Raw genomic sequence first — 22,417 nt, 5'->3', positions numbered from 1 at the left:
GAGCCTGCAACTTTAGGACGGTTCCTGACTGACCCTCATGACTCCTCCTGAATCTCCCACCCTAGCCCCACCTTGGTATCCCTGTCACAGCCCCCAGGCTGGAGTGGTGGGTTCAGTGACCCCTGCTTGATTATATGTTTAGGCTCTTAGATGCCTTCACACAGGAGCGTCTATAGAAGCTAGTTTGAAGGCTATGCCTAGTTGAAACGACACCGTCCTTCCCCCTCCCTGCCTACTCCCCCTCCCACCCTTCCAGCCTGCTGCCAAATTCTCCTGGCAAAACCTCTCGACAACTTCTGGATATAGAGCTTTCCTTGGATACTGTGTCTCTTGGGATAATCCAGCTTCTACCCAGAGGCTTTTATGTTATCCCCCAGAGAATAACAGTAGAAACTCTCCCTGAAGTAGAATCGCAGTGGAAACTCTCCCTGAAGTAACCATGATAACAACTTGCAGAATCATCAGGAATGTAATCATTGTCACCTTGGAGCACTCAAAGGGAGGAGGCTTCTGCAGCCGCATTTAAAGGCTTGGGAGAAAATATTGTGAACGCATTGTTACGCATTAATGACAATTCACAGCTGAAGCCAGTTTTTATCCTGTGCTGACAGCTCTTGGTGGAGACCACAGCAAATACTGCCAAATCCAAAACTAAATAGCGACATAAGCCCTTAACTTCACTATTCTAAAAATTCATCTGTTATAGTTAGGAGTGGGTTTGACTGTGAGTTATAGAAAACCCCCCAAACAACAGTGATTTAAGTATGATAGAAGTTTATTTCTCTCTTAGAGGAAATCCAGGGAGAGTTAGTTGAGGTCTGGTAGGTGCCCCACAGTGTCAGGACCTGGAGCCTTCTATCTTATTCCTCATCCCCCACCCCACTTAGCACTTCTCTTTGGTCTCATGTTCCAGAATGGCTGCTTGAGGTCCAGCCATCATGTCTGCATTCTGGTGATCGAGAAGGAGGAAGAGACAAGGAAGGGCATACCCCCTCCTTTTAAGGACACTTTCTGGAAGTTGCACATGCCACTTCTACTTTTATCTCATGGGCTAGAATGTAGGCACATGGCTACATTTAGTTGGTAGGGAGATTGGGAAAGAATCTTAATTCAAAGTAGCCATGTGTCCAGCATAAAATGGTGGGGTTCTGTTACTAAGGGGAAAAATGGAGAGTGGATCTTGGAAGACAGTTAGTAGTCTCTACCATCCTTCCTTCCTTCCAACCAACCAACCAACCAACCAACCAGTGTGATGAACTGCCCTATTTAGTGAGGAGACACTTATGCAAATAACCAGCCATGATACAATGTGATATGGAGTATAAAAGAGTTTTGTTCAAAGCACTGTGGGAGAACAGATGGAAATGATCAACAGCAATCATAATAATTAATAACTACAATGCCCTACCCGGGTTCTCAGTGCTACATTCCGATGATTGTGTTTGTCCAGCTCCCTTTCTTTTCAGTGAGAGCTGCAAACCATTTTACTTCTCTAGAATAGCTAACACAATGCGCAGGCAGGGTGCTGTTCTGAGTTCTTTATGGATATTATCTCACAACAATCTTATGAACTGCTACTATTATCATTCTCATTTACAGATGGGGAAATGAGGCACAAGCCACCGAGCTGGGTTTTGGACCCGGGCAAGGCTCCAGAGCACACAGGCCTAACCGCTCCGTTCTGCTGCCCCCACCCAAAGCTGCTCATTTTCATTCCTTCCCCTACTCCCCAGACATCTCCAGCAGATAACCACCCCCCATCACCCACTTCATTGTGATGATTGGGGTCAACTGGTGGGACTTCTGTCCACTTCCAAGCCAAACCCCAGCTTACTTAGATCTCTTCCCTTGCCTCTTCCACCAGCCCTGCCTTCATCTTAGGAGTCAACCCCTCTAAGCCTTGGTTTTCTGATCTACAAGTAGGGCTGACACGAACACCCATAGAGTGGGACTGTTTGTGAGGATCGAGTGTGTTTATTCACGGAAAGTGCTTCTCCTGGCACATACTAAGTGTTTAGAAGATGTTATTATTTTTTATCTTCCTTATATCTGGTTCCTTCTCTCTTCTCTTCATTCCATTTCTCTTTACGGGTTGTGTTAATGTCGTATTCCTGCTGAAACAAATTACCACAAATTCAGTGATGGAAAACAATACATATTTATTATCTGGGGTCAGAGTCTCAATGGGGTTTCAAACTGGGCTCTGGGAGGCTCTGGGAAGAATCCATTTGTCACCTTTTCCCCGTTTATAGAGGCTATCTGCATTCCTTCGCTTGCAGCTTGCTTCTGTCTTCAGAGCCAGCAGTGGTGGGTTGAGTCCCCAGGTTGCATTATTCCAACCTTGATTCTGTCATTCCATCTTCTTCTCTGACTCTTCTTCCTCCCTCTTTCATTTATAAAATGTGATTACACCAGGATAATCCAGGAGAGTCTCCTCTTCTTAGTATCCTTAACTTCATCACATCTGCAAATTCCTTTTTGCCGTGGAAGGTAACATATTCCTGGGTTCTGGGGATTAGGATGTGGCTTCCTTTGGTGGCTGTTATTCTGCCTACACCACAGGTTCTTTCCTCTTGGGATACAGCAAGCAAGAAGCACCCAAAACAAAATATCCCTCTTTAACAGTACATTCTCTTCTGTCTTCCTCCCTTCTCAGCCAGGCTTTTTGAGGGTTGCCTTGACTAGTTTTCTCCACCTCCTGACAACCTGCTGCAGTCTGCATCTGCCCCCACATTCCACCAAACCCACTCTTGCTTGGATCACCCGTGGCTTCCAGATTGCAAAATCCGTGGGCACCTTTCATTCTTAACCGGCTGCATTTTCCATGTTAGCTGCCCATTCCTTCATGAGACCTTTCGGTCCCCTCTCTGCTTTTATGTCACTTTCTGGTGGGTTTCTCCCCCTTCCTTTCTGGCTTAGACTCCTCTATGAGCTGCACCATCTCCACCCACCCCTGAAATGTCCGTGTTCCCCCGGGGTTTGGATCTTGGATCTGTTTTTCTTTTCTTGGGTGAGCTTGTCCCACACTGCTGGTTTTAAATGCCACTTGCACAGGGATAAGCGCCTCCTGCTTGTGCTGTACACATCTCTGGCTGCTGACCAGGAGCGTTGGTGAGGACTGTGCTTCTGGTCATCCCATCAGCTCCTCAACTTCCTTGGTCTCCTTTGAGGCAGACATGTGAGAGAGCTCACTGAGGCAGTGGCTTGAGAAGCACGCAGCCTGGGGCACTTGGTCCTTCTGTTCCCGGCAGTATGGCTGTTTCCATCGCGATGGCATGGGATCCCCTCAAGACATCTCAGAGTATAGGCGGAAGGCAGCGAACATGGCAGTGCCGAAGGACAGAGCTGCGTTTAGCAGGGGTGACAGGAAAGCACGCAGGTGTGGCAGATCATCAGGCACGTATTCATTGGAGCAACCCCCTCCTTTACGTTTGTGGTTTGCAACAGCTGTAGCTGTGAAGGAGCCACAAGCTAACTAGAGCACAAAGGCACAAAAACATTCAAAGCGAGTCAAGGTGCATCCTAACAGTGCAGTTAGACACTCAAGACTCTCACCAGAAAGAGAACAATCTGCCCGAACGGCAGGGCTGCCTCTGAAGCCAGGAGGGCTGCTGAGGGAGGCGTGGTACTCAGGAGTGGTCTTGTGGGCAGTGGAGGGGAAACAGGACGTAAGCAGGGAATGGACAAGGAGCCAGGAGGAGGAAGGGCCATTTCAGGCAGAGGAATAGCGTGTGCAAAGGCCTGGAGTCAGGATCGCTTAGAGTCGATTCGGGGAACAAGGAGAATGCGGGGGAGATGAGGTTGAAGAGGAGGAGTGTGTCCAGGACATCAGGGCCTCAGATAATGCTGGTACGGGAAGTCTGAACTTTGTCTTGTTGGTAGTAGGGGGCTGTGGAAGGGTTTTGAGCAGGGGAATGACTTGGCAGAGCTCAGCTCTAGGAAGACTATTCCAGTCTTGGGTGGACTGGGGAGGGCCCCAGATCTTAAAATATGCAAAATATAATTTTAGAGAGAGGAACTACCTTGGCAATTACTTATCTATTTCTATAATTGTATATATGTGTGTATTTTTAGATGTATATATGTGTGTATATTTATATCTAATATGTATATTTTAAGTACATACACATATACACATTGGATGACCTAGATGGAGGGTGAGTGACAAAGGCACACAGTGACAAAGCCAGCATTAGAACTCAGAGCTAACTCCTGGCCCCGTGCTCTTCCTCTGCAGGGTACTGATGGAGGCAGAGGTATCTGAAAGGAGGCCAGTCTAATCGTCAGGGCAGATAGGATGCAAGCCTTGACCAGGGCAGGACAGGGCAGACACTGAGGGGAAGACCATGTGGGAGGCAATGAGGATATGTTCTCTCTTCCTCTCCCTCTCTGGGTGGGGGTTGGGACATAGGGCTGGTTGGAGACTGCACATGAGTGCATCTCTCCTTCCTGGGTCCTGCAGCATCCTTCTGGGCCTGGTTTCTATGGCAACAGGCTCCCAGCAGGCAGCCTGCCAGCTGGAGAGAAGTAGGCAGGCAGGCAGGGAGAGAAGGCCTGGGCAGCAAGAGAAAGGCTGAAGTTGCGGGGGTTGGGAGAGTCTCTTGGAGAGGTGGAGGGACCCTAGAGCTGACCCCATAATCCCTTCTGACCATGTAGGGGTGGAGGTAGCTCAGGACACACAGGCTTTTCTTTTGTGGTCCTTGAATTTCCAAACCTTGATCTTCTGTTTATCCCCCACCTCCCACATCTCCTGACTCCCACTTCTTAAAGTATTGCCTGGTCCCAACCTCATGCATCTTAAGGGGCCACTGACTTCTTTATAGAAAAGAACTCTGAATTCAGGGAAAAAATGAACAAGGCCAGTTGACTTTCTGGTTTGCATAAGATTTGCATATTATTAACTCAAAGACAAGACATTTCCAGGCCCTGTGTCATTCCTGCAAACAACTTAATTCAGCTCCACTGGCACTGACTTAACTGTGTCTGGCCAGGCTCTGGGCTGAGCCATCGGGGTCCCTAGAGAAGTCCTCCCAGCTGCAGGCCCACTCCACCTCCAGCTGCCCCAAGGCATTACTTCCTGTGATGTTCTAGCAGCTGGTGCAGTGCGAAGCGCTTGGACTGTGGAGCCCAGCAGCACCGAGTCCAAATCCTGGCTCTGCTACTTTGAAGCTGGGTTTACTTAGTTTACTCATCTCTAGGAAGAGCTGAGGACACTGTGGTGCAGCTGGTGTAAACTAACATAGACACAGAATCTGTTAAAATATTGAAATACTTTGGCCAGGCGTGGTGGCTCATGCCTATAATCCCAGCACTTTGGGAGGCCAAGGCGGGTGGATAACCTGAGGTCGGGAGTTCGAGACCAGCCTGACCAACATGGAGAAACCCTGCCTCTTCCAAAAAGAGACAAAAGGCGCACGCCTGTAATCCCAGTTACTTGGGAGGGTGAAGCAGGAGAATCGCTTGAACCCGGGAGGCGGAGGTTGTGGTGAGCCGAGATCGCACCATTGCACTCCAGCCTGGGCAACAAGAGCAAAACTCCATCTCCAAAAAAAACCTGAAATACCTTCTGCCTTCACTGGTAAAAAGCCACCACCCTGGCTCCTCCGTGACCCCTCTAGCCCACCCCGCAATCTAGCCTCTCCAGGGCACTGCTGCAGCATTTTGGTCTGTGCCTGCTCTGCCTGGTGTATGCCAGCATCTGCTCTGTCCATGGACTGAACTGGTTGCTAAATAGCTTGGATATGACCCCTATCTAGAGGCAGTGCAATAGGTAGGTATACTATGTACGTAGCTGTTGCAAGGACCAATATATTTAAAGTGCATAGGTTAACGTCCATCACTCTGTAGGTTCCCTTTCTCATTCCCTTCCTTTTTTTTTGCTTGGGGTGGGGGTGAGAGCTGGCATGAGCCTGGGCAATGGGGGATGACAGCCACCCCTTTCCCCAGGAGAGCAAGGTTCAAGCGCTCCAACAGTGTGACGGCCGGTGTGCAGGCAGACCTGGAGCTGGAGGGCCTGGCAGGCCTGGCCACGGTGGCCACAGAAGACAAGGCCCTGCAGTTTGGACGCTCCTTCCAGAGGCACGCCTCTGAGCCCCAGCCTGGGCCCCGGGCCCCCACCTACTCAGTCTTCCGCACGGTCCACACGCAGGGCCAGTGGGCCTACCGCGAGGGCTACCCACTGCCGTATGAGCCGCCGGCCACCGATGGGTCGCCCGGCCCTGCCCCCGCCCCCACCCCTGGCCCCGGGGCCGGCCGCCGTGACTCCTGGATAGAGCGCGGTTCACGTAGCCTCCCCGACTCAGGCCGCGCGTCCCCCTGCCCACGGGACGGCGAGTGGTTCATCAAGATGCTGCGGGCAGAGGTGGAGAAGCTGGAGCACTGGTGCCAGCAGATGGAGCGTGAGGCGGAGGACTATGAGCTACCCGAGGAGAGTGAGTCACGGCATCGGAACAAGGGGACTCTGGGGACCATGGCCTCGTGTGTGCTCAGGAGACCCTGATGGGGGTGGCTGGGGCTGCAGTGTAACAGGAGGCCCCTTCAGTTGGTGCCTCACTGGTCTTCTGCACTGGAGCGTGGCGGGTCAACATCGGCAGCAAGACATGCTAGGAGCTTTTGAAAGGGAGCAGGGTGCACGCAGTGCAGCTCTGGAGGCCAGGGCTGGGACTGCAGACGCTGCAGGCCAAAGGGCTGGGCCTTCTGTGGATGGCTGCTAGTCCCAATCACCAAGTTTATGGGGACTAAGGGAACTCCGTTCAGATCTGGACTGGTGTGGGGATCCAGGTGGTGGGACCAAGATTACAGAGAGGGAGGCGGTTCACAATGTCAGATCCCGTCTGAGGCATAGATGAGGGAGATTCAGCCAGGGAGACGTGGCCCTGGCCCGAGGGAGAGTGTGGCCCTTCCTGTAAGTCAGATCCACTGGGAGACACAGTCTTACCCCAGAATCTCTGAGTTGAGGGGACAGTGACTATGAAGATGTGTTATGTACATGAAATTACTTGGTCATTCTTAAAGAGCCAAGGAGTCTTGCATGCACTGGTGAGTGATGAACAAAGCTTAGCCAATGGGTGGTCACTGAGCTAATGGCCTGGCCAAGGCTATAGGGCTAGGCTGGGGCTGGTTTCTGTCTGTTCTCTGATATGGGAGGGAGAAAGGATAAAGGAGGATGAGCACTCAGGAAATGCAGGCTGTATGAAGGAGGGAACATCAGTGTCTGAGGATACAGTCTTGGTGTGGTGGAGCGAGAACTTGTTAGGAACTTGAGGATGGGCTGGGGCTGGGGCTGGAGGAGACTGACGGATACACAGTGCCAAGCAACCGAGGGGTCAGCGTCATTCAGGGCAGACTTCCAGGAGGCTGGGGAAGGAGATGCATCATTTCCCTCCCTGAATTTCCTTCTGCTTTCTAGTCCTGGAGAAGATCCGCAGTGCTGTGGGCAGCACACAACTTCTCCTGTCCCAGAAAGTTCAGCAGTTCTTCCGGCTGTGTCAGCAAAGCATGGTGAGTGCCCGTAGTAGTAGATCCTGCCAGATACGTGTGACCCAGAGTGTGTGTGTGCTGGAGGTGAGACAGGCAGGTGACCCAGAGTGTGTGTGTGCTGGAGGTGAGACCAGGCCTGCATGCCTGCAGGGGTAGCTGTGAGTCTTGTGCCTGGAGGTAGGACCAGGTGTTTGTGCACAAGAAGGGGAGGCCTGGGCTCTTTCTTGTCGCCCTGTCTCCCAGCCTCCACCCACTCTCCCAGGCTGAGCTTCCTGGCAGTAAGGGTGGATAGGACTTTCTCTTGTCCTGGCTGGGGCTCAGACCTCCTTGACCAATCACTTTCCCTCCATCTTCCTCTGTTGCAGGATCCCACTGCGTTCCCTGTGCCCACCTTCCAGGACCTGGCGGGTTTCTGGGACCTCCTACAGCTCTCCATCGAGGATGTGACCCTCAAGTTCCTGGAGCTACAGCAACTCAAGGCCAACAGCTGGAAACTCCTGGAGCCTAAGGTGGGGCTGGGGTCCCTTCAGGCAAAGAGGCCAGACTCTGGGAAATTCCCCTCCCCAGAGAGGTGGAGGGTGGGACGAACAAGGGGGCAGGGGAAGGGATGCATGGGCAGCAAGGGCAGCCTCGGACAGGTGATAGGTGACCATCCCCTTCCAGAGTGACCACGCTCGTGGCCACTGCCGTCTGCTTGGCCCCAGTGCTCGTCACTGCTTGAGTTGCCAGAACCCCCAAGGCTTCCTCAGCGCGGGGGAGCACGGGGGGCGGGTGGCGGCTGCCGCTGGAGAGAGCAAAAGTAGACCTTACAGAAGGACAGACTGTCCTCAGTTCGGGCCTAGGCATCGAGGGCAGAGCCTTGAGGGTCCCCTCAGCCACCAGGTCGCTGGACCTTGTCTGCGGTGAGGGCCCCAGGCCCGGTATGTGCACCGTCATTGCGGAGCCTGGGTCGGGAACTCCCTCCTCCGGGTCGGGACCCGGAGTGAAAACCCGGCTCTGATGCGAGCTGTTGAGAACGGCGCCACCAGGGGGCGCTCGAACGCGCCGCGCTTTGGTGAAAAATGTGGGGATTTGACCTTGTCGGACAGGCGCACCTGGGGCTTCAGGTCACGGGATCCGAGGCGGATTCGGAGCGCCATCGCCTTCGGAGCCACGCGGTCATCAGCGCTCCGGGCGCGGGGGTGCAGGGGTGCGGGGGTGCGGGGGCGGGCACCGGGGTGTTGGGATGGTTCGGCGCCCCAGCTCAGCGCCGCTCTCTGCTCGCAGGAGGAGAAGAAGGTCCCTCCGCCGATACCAAAGAAGCCCCTGCGGGGCCGGGGCGTGCCGGTGAAGGAGCGCTCCCTGGACTCCGTGGACCGGCAGCGGCAGGAAGCGCGCAAGCGGCTCCTGGCGGCCAAGCGCGCCGCTTCCTTCCGCCACAGCTCGGCCACCGAGAGCGCCGACAGCATCGAGATCTACATCCCCGAGGCCCAGACCAGGCTGTGACTGGTCCGGCCCGCCCAGCCCGGCCCGGGCCCGCGGTTCTCCACCCGTACTGTACACCCAGCGTCGAGGTCACTGTGAACGCGGGCCGCCCCGTGCGCCCGCCCCACCGGCACCGCACGCCCCGGCCCCCGGGCCCGTCACACTCTCGTGGGTTTTTTACCTTACTGATCCCACGCGAAGGCGCCCGGGCTGGGCAGGGGGCCGTGCCTCTCCGCCCTGCGCCCCTCACCTGGATCCTCCGCCCACCTGGTCCGACGCTTTGTCCCCACCTCCTCCCCATGGGCACCATCTCTGCCATTCTTTCCCCCCACGGGCCAGGCCGGGCCGGGTCCCTCATCTGGGCTCTGCATCCCCCCCACCACCCCGCGGGGCTGGGCTTCGTGGGGATCAAGCTTCGTGGCTTTTTATGAAGAATCCCGAACCCCGCCTAGGAGCCCGCCCCGTCCTCCCAGGGGCTCCATCCTCAGCCCTCTGCCCACCAGGCCCAGGGACCACAGTGGCTGGACCAACCCAGGACCAGGGCGCCTGGGCCTCTCCCCTTTCCCAGCGGCTGGGGAGGGGAGATGGGGGCTTCCCCTCACCACACCTGTGGCTGTTCCCACATCCCCTTGAATATCCCAGGAAAAATAAAACGGCAGAACTGCACTCGAGCCAGCTGCTCTCTCCAGAAGAGGCCACCTCCGTCCCGTGTGTGGGAGGACGGGGGTGAAGGGAGAAGGGGCCGGGAGCCCACTCTCTTGGTTTGGAGACAGCAGGGGTTGCCTGAGCTCCTTCCAGGGATGGGCCAGCTGGTGGAAAGGAGATTCGGCCCCCTGATGCCCACAGTAAGGGCCTGGACCCTCCTGGAGGGGCCCAGGCGGGGTGAAGAGAAGGAGGGTGTCAAGCTCTCCGTTCTTCCTGTTTCGGTGTATCCCGTTCTGCCTCCCAGTCCGCAGGGTTCCCCCGGAGAGGGAAGTCCGGAGCTCGCCGGGCACGCAGCATGTGCTTAATAAACCGGGAGTGTGGTTATCGTTAGGTATTGACAAATAATTGGTTTCCCTTCCCCTAGGGGCACAATGTTCCTTCTGCTCCAGTCATTCCTGATCAGCAGCAGAAAAACTTCAGTCCTGCCGCATTTTCTGATGCCTCCTATGGGTGGCCACCTTGGTGGAGGCTGGGGTGGGGGAAGAGGAAGTACAAAGAACAGAGCTCTCCTGGGAAGCTAAATGGCAACCAGAACCTAGTATCGATGGCTTTATTGAGTGGTCAGTGTGGGTCAGGCAAGGGGTGAGTGCTTTACATGAATGTGGCTGGTCCTTACAACAGAAGAGAAAGCCAAAGCTCAGGGCAGGTTACAGGACCTGTCTGAGGCGGACCCAGGTCTAATGCCAAATCATGAGCTTTTAGTTTTGCAGGCTTCTTAGACCAGAGAGGGCTGATGGCATTCTCCATCCAGCAAGCCCCTTTCCACTCCTTGAGCAGTTCTTTGGGTTGGTGTGTCACCTCCAGGCAGGAGGAAAAGCCTTCAGGATTGGCTGCTTTTCTGGGCCACACTGGGTCAGCTAATTCTTCTCATTCATTTGTCCAGCAGACATTTATCACTTTCGGGCGCCACAGGAATAGCCCTGAACGAGATTGTAGTTTCTACCCTTAATGGAGCTTATGGTCATATGGGAAAAACAGACAAATAAGCAAGCAGTTAAAATACAGGAGTGAGTGCCAGAAAGATGATTAGAGATTAGCTGCTGAAGGAGGGTCAGGGCTGGGAAGAATGTTCCAAGATCAGGGAACAGCTGTGCAAAGGCCTGGAGGAGGAAGAGACATTGGGAGCACAGAGCCTTGATTATATCAGTGTTTGGGTCTCATTGAGGCAGGTGGCCTGGGTCTTGTGGGCTGTAGGGAGCCGTAGAAGGGTTTTGAACAGAGGAGTGGCATGAACGTTTTATAGACTGGTTTGGTAGACAACTTTGGAAAAGCAAGAGATGGTCCACATACACACAGAAGCCTGGAAGGTGAGGAGGGCTCGAATGTGATCTGAATTCCCAAAAGCAGTCAGTTTGGAGGTGATCCCATACAGACTCCTGGGCCTGGTGCAAGACTTAGTGAATAGACTCTGCCTTTGAATAAGGTTTTAACAAGTGCTTCACAAGATTCTGAGCAGCCAGCTTTGGGAAGACTTAAATTGGATGACTGTCCAAAGGTCTCCAGTAGAAGGGCTGGGTCCGTTTACCTCTCTGAGATTGTCTTATCATCTCTAAAATTGGGGCATGGGTGAGGTTTGAACTCACAGCAATGCTGTAAAACAGATATTGTTTTCACCCCCATTTACGGATGAGGAAACGGGCTTGGAGAGGTTTAAACAGCTTACCTCAAACCATGAAGCCAGGAAGTGGCTGAGTCTGAGTTTAACCTTTACATTTATACAGCATTTTATGGGTCTATGACTTTATTCATAGAGTTTTCTATGTCTGGTGTGGATGAGTCTCCTTTGGTTCTTGTGGCCTAGGTAGTTATGCTGAGCCCCATAGACAGTGAAAGATTAGGTCCAGTCCTTTTGCTTGAGTTGCTTACAGTCTGGCCATGGCCAGCGTATAAACAGAAAGTTATGGTGCAAAGGGAGACCTGTTCTCCCAGAGGGGCCAAGGGATTGAGAGGAGAGAGCCTCTAGCAACCAGGGTGTTTTAGTCCATTTTGTGCTGCTATAACAGACTACCACAGACTGGGTAACTTATAATGAACAGGTATTTATTGGCTCACAGTTCTGGGTGCTGGGGAATTCAGTGTCAAGGTGCTGGCAACTTGTGAGGGCCTTCTTGCTGTGTCATCCCATGGCAGGTGAGAGGGCAAGAGGGAGTTGAACTTGCCCTTTTAGAAGGGCGTCAATTCCACCCATGAGAGTGTAGCCCTCCTGGCCTAATAACCTCTTAAAGGTTCCACCTCTTAATACTTACAATGACAAATTTCAGCGTAAGTTTTGGAGGGTACAACCATAGCACAGGCAGTCTGGGAAAGCCTTCTGCTTTGTGAGTTGGATCTTGCAGGATGAATTAGCATTTTGTAGTCAAGGAAGAGAAGGGAGAAATTCATTTCCAGCCAAGGGACCAACCTGGGCAAAGCCATGGAAACACATGTGTGTTGGGAATGAAAGCATAGGCTGGAGAGGGTGACAGGTTATGGTGGCTGTGGAGGGCATGGAGGAGATATGGCCAGAAGGGACCCATAGATTTGGGGGTGGGGGGCTGAGATGGAAACCTCATAGTTTTATTTGAAAGATAAAACTACAGCCAAAAGAAAGGAAATGGACTGGAGGGGGCAACAAGACAGCAGGGAGACCATTCAGGGAGCTGCTAAAGTGGTCCAGGTAAGAGATAATGATGTTGACTTTGATAGACATTTAGGAGGCATACGTGCCATAAGCTGGATCTGGAGAATAATGCAAAGATGGGACGCCTTGAAGGTGTCACTCAGATTTCTGGCTTAATGAATGAGTAATGCCACGAATGGACATAGGACATTACGAAGGAGCAATACAGTTGGGAAATACTTAACATGTCAATAACCATTTACTGAGCACTGAGAAGGTGCAAACTACTATGCCAAGCACTTTATACACATTTAGGTGATTTAATACTCACAGCAACCCTAGGAGTGGGTACTATTATTGTCTTTTTTTTAAAACGAAGAGTGTAAATAGCTTTTCTGAGATAAGCAGACAAGAGTCAGGATTTGAACCCATGGCTATCTGATTTCTAAGTCTATGCTCCTGAGTCCCTCAGCAATTCTGCTTGAGGGAACTGCTAGCCATGACTCAAGACTCAGCTCAAGGCCTGGTTCCTCTAGGGAGCCTTCCCTGAATCTTCCTGGCTGGGCTGAAGATCCTCCTCTGTGCTGCGTGTGTATACTTCTGTCATCACATTTCTTACATTCTATTGACATTTTGTAGACCCATCTGTTTCTTTAGTCAGAGAACTCTGGAGGCAGGTTGGTCCCAGTCATTTTTGCATCCCCAATGCCTAGCACATGATTGGCTGACCAAATGCCAGTTACTCTGGGCAGTTCTGTTCCCTTCTCCTCTCCACATATTCAATTAGCGAACCGGTTCTGCTAACAACGGTCTCCTAAATATTTCTTTGTACTGTTGGGGCTCAGAAAGCGATACCCCAAAGACTGGCGCTTTGACATGCTGAGAGGCCTTCGAAGCTGCCTCAGAATCAAGGTCCCTCTAACCTTCTCTCCCAAGTATAGGGAGGCACTCTCTCTAGAATTTCCTAATCTGATCAAGAAAACGTCTTTCCAAAAGAAACAAAATTGCCTTCCTCCCCTCTGGGAAATCTCATCTATCTCAGAAAAGAAGACGGAGGAAGCCAACTACGCCTGGATGGATTTTTCACAAGTTGGTGCCTGCTTCTCGGGCTCATTCAAATTCTAAAGAGAATCATTTACAAGTTAATTTCTGTCCATTTTTTCGCCCTAAGAATCACTTGCTGCCCTCAGAAGAATTGTCTATATTCTCCATCTCTCCCCTTCCTCTATGAAAAAGAGTGTATACGCTTCTGTACCCCATTGGGTTATTGGGTAATCATTCTCCTGTGACCCTTCCCTTCCCGCCCCCTCGCCCCCCCGCCCCGTGCTATGCACGTTAAAATAAAATTTTGTATGTCTTTTCTCCTATTAATCTGCCTTTTGTCAGTTGATTTTCAGTGAACCTTAGCCCCTACAATACTGTTCCATTTTCTCCATCTTCACTGCCAGAGCTTAGCTTTGAGCCGTTTGAGATAACAGAGGAAGGGTATCTAATGTGATAAGCAGTCTATGTATGAGGCGTCCTCTGGAGGTGACCCTTAAGCTTGAAAATTGTGCCAGAGCACAATCTGGCATAGTAAAGAAAGGTGGGAAGGGCACTACATGGCCAGGCACGGTGGCTTATGCCTGTAATCCCAGCACTTTGGGAGGCTGAAGCGGGCAGATTGCTTGAGCTCAGGAGTTCGAGACCAGCCTGAGCAACATGGTGAAACTCAGTCTCTACAAAAAGTACAAAAATTAGCCAGGCCTGGTGGTGTGCATCTGTGGTCCCAGCTACTCGGAAGGCTGAAGTGGGAGGATCCCTTGAGCCCAGGAGGTTGAGGCTGCAGTGAGCTATGATTGTGCCACTGCACTCTAGCCTGGGTGACAGAGCAAGATCTTGTAAAAAAAAAAAAAAAAAAAAAGCGGCCAGGCGTAGTGGCTCACGCCTGTAATCCCAGCACTTTGGGAGGCCGAGGCGGGCGGATCACCTGAGGTCGGGAGTTCGAGACCAACCTGACCAACATGGAGAAACCCCTTCTCTATTAAAAATACAAAATTAGCCTGGCGTGGTGGTGCATGCCTGTGATCCCAGCTACTCGGGAGGCTGGGGCAGGAGAATCGCTTGAACCTGGGAGGTGGAGGTTGCGGTGAGCCGAGATCGTGCCATTGCACTCCAGCCCGGGCAACAAGAGTGAAACTGAAAAAAAAAAAAAAAAAGGTGGGAAGGTAGATGAAAAAGCATCAGTAAGGCACTGAGGTGTGAAACAGTGTGGTCTGCCGGGTTTAGTATGTGCGAGCAAAATAAATATGCAGGCTGAGATTAGTGGGATGAGGGTGGGAAGGGCCTTGTGGGAGCATTAAGAAGCTTGAGCTTTGGGACTTTTCTGTATATGATAAAATTGATGTCTGTATAGGGTACAGTGGGGACACAGAGGAGGAAGTGAATACTTGTACCCACGGGGTCATGTAATACTTAGGTTTTACTATATTTGAATTATTTTTACACTAACAATAGCCACATTTATTTCCCTGCTGGCTTTGTGCCTGCCACAGTACTTTACAAATATTATCTCATCCAACTCTCACACCATCCTTGCGAAATGGGTGTTGTTACCTCTACACAGAAGGGGAAGGGAGGCTCAGACAGGTTAATAATGTACCCAAGATCACTAGAAAGCTAGCCCGGCTCCCAAGAGGTCTTAAAGCACTAAATTATACTCTCCTAAGAAGAGCTTCTTGAGGTCAGGGATCATGTCTTTTGTTTTTGCGTGCCCAGACCTAGGTCTTAGAAGACACCTAATAAACATCAGTTGAAAAAAATGACTGGATGATCTTTCACTTTTTCCACGCAGAAAGCACGTGGCGACATCACTGAGAAACCTCCCGGCCACCAGGGGGCGCGACGTCCATTTCAGCGCAGTGGGGCCCAGTTGCGGACGCCTTGCTTCCTTCCGTCCTTTGGCTAAAGTTCAGCCAATCCCTGCGCTCCGAGAGAGCCTGCGGCAAGTGGGCAGGGTCACAGGGCAAGGTCCCGCGGGCCGCTGGGAGCGGCGACTTCCGTGCTCCCGGCGAGCGGGCGGAGAGCGGGGGCCGCACTGGGGAGTGTGGGCTGGGCCGCAGGTGAGCGCGCGGTCCCGGCGAGCAGGTCGGGTCAGCCCAGGCCAGTAACCTCTGAGTTACGGGAGGAGTGATTCCTAGGGTCCATCCCGGTCCCGGCCAGATCTGCCGGCCCCCCTCTCTGGCGGGTGTTCTGGTGCCAAGTCTGGGAGCCCAGGTAGCCCTCCGCTGACAGGGCTTCTCGGCACCTCAATGAGGACAGACGTTGATGAGGCCATGAATTAGGTGGGCTAGGGACAGGGGACCGGGAGCCCCACAGAAAGGAGAAGGGTAGCCATTTGGATGGACCCTCACCTCACTTGCGCTCCCATTCCTGGAGTGCGCTCGAGTGACTCTCAGGGTTAATTCTTCCGCCTTCTCAGGCCTCCTCTGTCCTTGTTAGCAGTTCTTGAATTTGGGACCACGGCTTCTGGCCTCGTTGGGCCTCCGGGCCCCCGCACTGGGGCAGGTTTCCCAGCAGCCCAGTTGGCCTTTACCGGATGCTTTTGGCAGACGTCCTCCATGCCGGGCTGGAAATATGCGTCACAGTGTTTTTCAGACACTTTTGCCTCTTTCATTGTTATACCCTGCCTGGGGACGACTATGATGGAGTCTTTAGGCTTTTGTAATCAGCAAAGGCATCCATTATGCTCCTGCCACCTTTTGGGGGAGAGTGGGTGGAGGATGTTGTGATTTCACACTAGGGAGTTGTTTGGGCTGTCATTCATTCGTTCAGCAGACCTTTTTTGGGCACTCTGCCAGGCAGGGTGGGAGAGGTGCCTGGATGGATAGGGCACAATTGGGCCAGACAGACATGGTTCTTAGCCTTTTGGAGCTTAAAGTGTCTTTAGAAACGCAGACAGGGTAAGCCAGCATCGTGCGTGACACAGAGTAAGTGGTTATAAGTGTCGAATAAAGGAATGAATTGACTTATTTGGGAATGATTAGAATGTGAGCAGGACGGTAGACAGATTTTATGCTGCATGTGAGAGATAGTTGTGAACTCATGCTCGATATGTTTTAAGACACATCTGGAAATCTGAATGGACAATTGCTATTTAGGGAAGCATTCACTTGTACAGAGGACTTGCTTTAAAGGTGGAAGTAAAATGGAGAAGTATTAGGTTTGGGATTCTTCAGAGGTGCCTCTTTTAACTATTACCATATCTCTGAATTTCACAAATCCCTGAGTACAATCTCAGAGTTTGGGAAAAGGGAAGCTCTTCTAGGTAATGAAATGCCAGGCTGATGGGAAAAAACTGTAGGAAGCTCTCCCTAAGTCCAGGATTTGGACAGAAACCATATACCTCTGCAGTGTGTTCTTCCCACTAGAAAGAGTGTAGCCTTTGAAATTGGAGAGGCCTGGGTTCAAAATCAGTGGCTCTATCACTTCTAGTGATCTTGGATAAGTTAACATAATGTCTGTGAGCCTTTGTGGCCTTAACAAGAGTCTGGGCTAATAATTCCTACATCATAGAGGTGTTATGAGGATCAGATGATGATTAGTGTGTAAATTGTCATCATAGTGCCTGGTGCTAAGACAATAAGGAAGGGGAGGAGTCTTGGAGATGCTGCAGTTTTTTTGTTTTTGTTTTTTTTTTAAATTTCATGATGCTGCCTTATTGCAGGGGTCCTCAACCCCCTGGGCCACAGACCAGTGGTGGTCTTCAGCCCATTAGAAACTGGGCTGCACAGCAGGAGGTGAGCGGTGGGCGAGCTGGCAAGCATTACCGCCTGAGCTCCACCTTCTGATAGATCAGCAGCGGCATTAGATTCTCACAGGAGTGCAAACCCTATTGTGAACCGCGCATGCGAGGGATCTGGGTTGTGTGCTCCTTTTGAGAATCTAATGCCTGATGATCCGAGCTGGAACAGTTTCATCCCGAAACCATCCCTCTCCAACCCCCATCCGTGGAAAAATTGTCTTCCACGAAACTGGTCCCTGGTGCCAAATATAGATTGGGGACCGCTGCCTTATAGTGTTACGCCCAGAGAACACTGGGATTCCTTCAAAGAGAATTGGAACCAAAGAGAGGGGGAGAATCATCTTATCCTTGGTGAGATTTCGATTGTTCACTTTAGATCAGAGATAGTTGTGTTGGAGAAATACCTACGGGGGCATAAACAGAAAGATCTTTTAGTGGATACTTTTGGGCAAGTCTCTTAACCCTCTGATAGTGGGTTATGTATCTACCTCACGTGGTGGACATGAGGATTAAGAGAGTGAGTGTATATGAAGTGCCTAGCCCAAGGCCTAGCATGTAATAAGTGCTCAATAAATGGTAGCTGTGTTATTATAACTGTTGAATGATCTTTGATAATTGATAATAATGGTAATAATCATTTGAGACAGAATGGCCATTAGAGTGATCCAATTTGTGTGTTTTTACATTACTTTGGTATTGCCCTACTTCATTTCAGGAAGCCCTGAGGCCATTCCACTCCACTCCCCGCCCCACCCCCGCCCCCCAGGCTTGTACAGTGGTTTTTCACAGAAAATTTAAGTTCTGTGGTATCCAGAGTATGTATAATGATTTGTGATATTTTCAGGAGCTTTTTATGTAAATATGAGGGTATGGGTTTGGTTGAAGATAGGATTTTTTTTTTTCTTGAGAGGGAGTTTCATTCTGTTGCCCAGGCTGGAGTGCAGTGGCGTGATCTTAGCTCACTGCAACCTCCGCCTGCCAGGTTCAAGTGATTCTCCTGCCTCAGCCTCCTGAGTAATGGGGATTACAAGCCTCCCAAAGTTCTGGGATTACAGGTGTGAGCCACCGTCTTTAGCCAAGATAGGATATTTTGGAAGTGGTTTAGTCAGCAGATTTGTAAAGCATAGGTTTATTCCATTGTTAGAAAAGCCAGGTTCAGAATAGGATAAAACCATTATCTATTTACCTAAAATCCAGAATAATTAGATAATGCATTATGTATTTGACTGTTTAAATATGCTCCTTATGCTTTACATGAGGAAAAGGAACGACTTTTCATATCATGGAGGCAGGAGATTCATCATAGAATTGTGTGTCATGGGGAAAAGGTGGCTGGCTGTGCTCATGGAGAAATTTAATAGAGCAGAGAAAGGCGTCTTTTTCCCTTCTTGAAATGTTGGCAGATTAGGTCCTGGGGTCAACAATAGGCTTGAAGCTCTATTAGGTGAGGCTCAGAGGTCCCCTTGTGGGGAACATTGTCATATATTGGTGCACACTTGTCAAAGGGTACAGTCCGTAAAATGGAGATCCTTCCTTCTTCCCTAACAATGGAATCTTTTGAAATTTCCTAGATTATTTCAGGGACCCACCTCTCGCATTGCTCTGCATGGGGGTGGGTGCTCAGTAAATTGTGCCAGGCTGGCCAGATGTGGTGGCTCACGCCTGTAATCCCAGCACTTTGGGAGGCCGAGGTGGGCGAATCATGAGGTCAGGAGTTCAAGATCAGCCTGACCAACATGGTGAAACCCTGTCTCTACTAAAAAAATACAAAAATTAGCTGTAATCCCAGCTACTTGGGATTACTTATCGGCTGAGGCAGATAATTGCTTGAACCTGGGAGGTGGAGGGTGCGGTGAGCTGAGATCGTGCCACTGCACTTCAGCCTGGGCGACAGAGCAAGACTCCATCTCAAAAAAAAAAAAAAAAAAAGAAAAAAAAATTGTGCCAGGCTGCCTGGTAAGTGGAGAGCCCTAGTGGGTTGCTCTTATTTGGTGGGAGATGATGCTGGGTTCTCTAATGCTGCCTTGTGCTCTTCCGCAGATGTCATGTGGCCTGTGTTTTGGACCGTGGTTCGTACCTATGCTCCTTATGTCACATTCCCTGTTGCCTTCGTGGTCGGGGCTGTGGGCTACCACCTGGAATGGTTCATCAGGGGAAAGGACCCCCAGCCCGTGGAGGAGGAAAAGAGCATCTCAGAGCGCCGGGAGGATCGCAAGCTGGATGAGCTTCTAGGCAAGGACCACACGCAGGTGGTGAGCCTTAAGGACAAGCTAGAATTTGCCCCGAAAGCTGTGCTGAACAGAAACCGCCCAGAGAAGAATTAATGGAGGACACAGGGCCCTATGGTCCTACCGTGGGTGGTGACTTGTCCTGCTACCATGTTGACAGAGCCCCAGAACCCACATCTGATTGGCTTTGTTGCTTATTCTGGCCCCTCCCACACCACACAGCCACACAAATACTGGCTGGTCCTTGATGGCCAGGCAGACCCAGCAGCAGCCGAGGGGCCATTGAAGAGGAAGGCCGCATCTGTTGTGTGGTGGCCACAAGCACTCAGGCATCTGAGTTTACTGGTGCACTGCTGGGAGGAGGGTTATGAGATGAACGTTGGCTGTCAATCTCTGTGGGCAGGCGGTTTGGCCTCTAGTGGGAATGGCTGGGATTTGGGCGTTGCCTTTAGGAGGGACACCTGCATGTCTAGTTCCAGTCTGCACTGGAAAGAATTCAAATATGCACCTGGCTCCCTTCACTATTTTGCCCTATCCTTTGTGCTCATTCTTACTGAAATCTGTCTTGTCAGCTCAGGAATGGGATTCCCCTGGGAAGGAAAGCATTTTTCTGTTCTGGGAAGCCCAGACTGTTCACTTTGGGGCAGGGACGAACATGTGCCTCGTGAATTTGCTTGAAAACAGTCACCATCTTCTACCCCCATCACTGTATAGTGAAAAACCTGATTAAAGTGGTATCTGAGAACCATAATGATCGAATCTTATCATCCAGATGGTATTTGGGGGTCTTAGGAGTTAGGCAAGTACAGGCATTTTACAGCAGGATAACATTGGTATTAAAGGGTGCCAAGGAGCCCTGGAAACTGCTTTACTAGTGCGGTTGCACTGAACCCTGGAGGCACAGATTCCCAGGAACCTTTTTACAATTATTACAATTGGCTGTAGCACCTTCAAGTCTAAATGGAAGTAGACCACACATACACACACATAAATGCCTTTCCCTATAAAAGTATATATGCACATTCAAGAAAATTTGGTGGGGATTTTAAAAAGGTCACCCATGTTCCCAGCTCGTTAATAACAACCGTTAACATTTTGTTGTCTTTTACTAATTCGCTGCACAGGTTTTAAAGATAGTTATCATTACTGTACACTTAATTTTACATACTTTTCTCACTATTATCATTTTTCCACTTTATATGGTCATCATAATTGGTTTTTCGGAGACAGGGTCTCACTGTCACACAGGCTGGAGTGCAGTACAATCACGGCTCAGTGCAACCTTGACCTCCTGGGCTCAAGTGATCCTCCCACTTCAGCTCCTCAGGTAGATGGGACTACAGGAGTATGCCACCGTGCCCAGCTAATTTTTAAATTTTTTTGTAGAACCAGGTCTCACTATGTTGCCCAGGCTGGTCTCAAACTCCTGGGCTCGAGTGATCCTCCGACCCTGGCCTGTAGTTTCTTTTTTTTTTGGAGATGGAATTTCATTCTGTCACCCAGGCTGGAGTGCAGTGGCATGATCTTGGCTCACTGCAACCTCTGCCTCCTGGGTTCAAGCGATTCTTCTACCTCAGCTCCCTAAGTAGCTGGGATTACAGGCGCGCACCATCATGCCTGGCTAGTTTTTGTGTTTTTAGTAAAGACGGGGTTTCACCATCTTGGCCAGGCTGGTCTCGAACTCCTGACCTCAAGCGATCCTGTCTGCCTTGGCCTCCCAAAGTGCTGGGATTACAGGTGTGAGGCACCATGCCTGGCGGTCTGTAGTTTTTTTTTGTTGTTGTTGTTTTTTTAAATATGGAGTCTCGCTGTATTGCCCAGGCTGGAGTGCAGTGGCGTGATCTTGGCTCACTGCAACCTCCACCTCTTGGGTTCAAGCGATTCTCCTGCCTCAGCCTCCCGAGTAGCTGGGATTACAGGTGCACGCCACCATGCCCGGCTAATTTTTGTATTTTTAGTAGAGACGGTGTCACCATGTTGGTCAGGCTGGTCTCAAAACTTCTGACCTTGTGATCTGCCCGCCTTGGCCTCCTGAAGTGCTGGGATTACGGGCATGAGCCACCGCGCCCGGCTGTAGCTGTTTTTAATAGCAACGTAATTGTCTATCAAGTGGGAATATGGCGTAAGTTTATCCTGGACAATTTCCATATTGCTGGACGTTTGAATTGTTTCTGATTGTTCACTCGTTTAGATACTGCGACGAATATCTTATATGAAGGTTTTCCTGCGTTTTGGAATAAACAGTAAAAATAGTAAATGTCATTTTGGATGAAATGGGATAATTGAGCAGTTTTGAGGATCTCATGCATAACACCAAATGTCTTTCCAAAAGGGCTCTAGGAGTTTCTTCTAAATGTTACCACTTAAGACGTTGCTGGTAAGGCTGTGAGGGGAGTAAAAGCAAAGGGCAGGAAGAAGCATAAGAAGCTGTTGCCTCTTGAAGCCGACTGATGTTTAACTAAACTCAGCAAAGGGCAGTAGTGAGCATTTGATGAATTAATCTGCCTCTAAAAGGAAGTGGGTATTGGCCCTGCTTCTTAGGTTCTCACTCTTGAGGCCTGATGGTGTTCACAGGTGGGTGAGGGTGGAGTTCCTGAACAGTTAGAGGTGCCAGCTGTGAAGAGGTGCCAGCTGGAGGTGCCTTCCAGGACCTGGTGGTGGCCTGAGAGGAGGGAGCAGGTTGAGTCGTTGGCTTCTTCTAGGTCCCTGAGGCCTAGTGGGAATGCGGAAATGAGCTGCTGTTGCTTCCCAGGGAACAAATCCGATGGAGCCTGGGGAGAGACTCAGCTACCAAGTAAGGAGATTTCTGGTTCTGGCTGCAGGTTCTGGCTGATGAGCAGGCCTCATGGGCACACCAGTGCTGCCACCCTATGGCAGTCCTGGGCATTACCAAGCCTGCAATCACTTCCCTGGGCTAAACCAAACAACTGGTGCTGACTGAGGTCAGGTGACAAATGAGCCACCACACTGGCAGAAGGTACAGACCTGCCGAAAGGGGGCAGTGGCGACTCACCTTCCAATCTGCTGCTCATCCAGTGGTACTAGAGTTTTGAATTTTTCTAAAAGGTGTTCTGAGAACTCCAGAGGGGGTAAAAAAAAAAAAAAAAAAAATGAAAAGATGCTAGAAATTCAGGGTTTTTTTGGTGTGTGTAACCTTCT

The 22,417-nt window shown here is 50.8% G+C and overlaps 2 protein-coding genes across 8 annotated transcripts in view; both read left to right on the top strand.

Moving 5' to 3' along the window:
- Positions 1–12,651, top strand: part of DLGAP3 (DLG associated protein 3) — a 66,951-nt gene extending 54,300 nt beyond the window's left edge. For all 5 annotated transcript variants that reach the window (XM_030823388.1, XM_030823391.1, XM_030823390.1 and 2 more), the window contains 4 exons: positions 5,947–6,431; positions 7,409–7,500; positions 7,845–7,988; positions 8,746–12,651. In XM_030823388.1, coding sequence (XP_030679248.1) covers positions 5,947–6,431; positions 7,409–7,500; positions 7,845–7,988; positions 8,746–8,964 — 940 coding nt within the window. In that variant the 3' untranslated portion in view covers positions 8,965–12,651. The remainder of the gene's footprint in view (positions 1–5,946; positions 6,432–7,408; positions 7,501–7,844; positions 7,989–8,745) is intronic.
- Positions 12,652–15,208: 2,557 nt separating this feature from the next.
- Positions 15,209–20,017, top strand: SMIM12 (small integral membrane protein 12). 3 transcript variants are annotated; one of them, XM_030823387.1, is made up of 2 exons: positions 15,209–15,348; positions 19,071–20,017. In XM_030823387.1, the coding sequence occupies exon 2, from the start codon at positions 19,373–19,375 to the stop codon at positions 19,934–19,936; it is 564 nt and encodes a 187-aa protein (XP_030679247.1). In that variant the 5' UTR covers positions 15,209–15,348; positions 19,071–19,372; the 3' UTR covers positions 19,937–20,017. The 3 variants fall into 3 exon arrangements, with proteins under 3 accessions (XP_030679247.1, XP_004089794.1, XP_012366955.2); XM_004089746.3 differs by having other exon boundaries at positions 15,215–15,348; XM_012511501.2 differs by lacking the exon at positions 15,209–15,348 and adding an exon at positions 17,223–17,381 and having other exon boundaries at positions 19,071–20,009.
- The last annotated feature ends 2,400 nt before the right edge of the window (positions 20,018–22,417 follow it).

The sequence above is a fragment of the Nomascus leucogenys genome, chromosome 12 (genome assembly GCF_006542625.1).
Source record: "Nomascus leucogenys isolate Asia chromosome 12, Asia_NLE_v1, whole genome shotgun sequence".
NCBI classification, from domain to species: domain Eukaryota; kingdom Metazoa; phylum Chordata; class Mammalia; order Primates; family Hylobatidae; genus Nomascus; species Nomascus leucogenys.
Note: the sequence above shows the minus strand (reverse complement) of the source record. Positions and strands in the feature narration are given on the sequence as shown.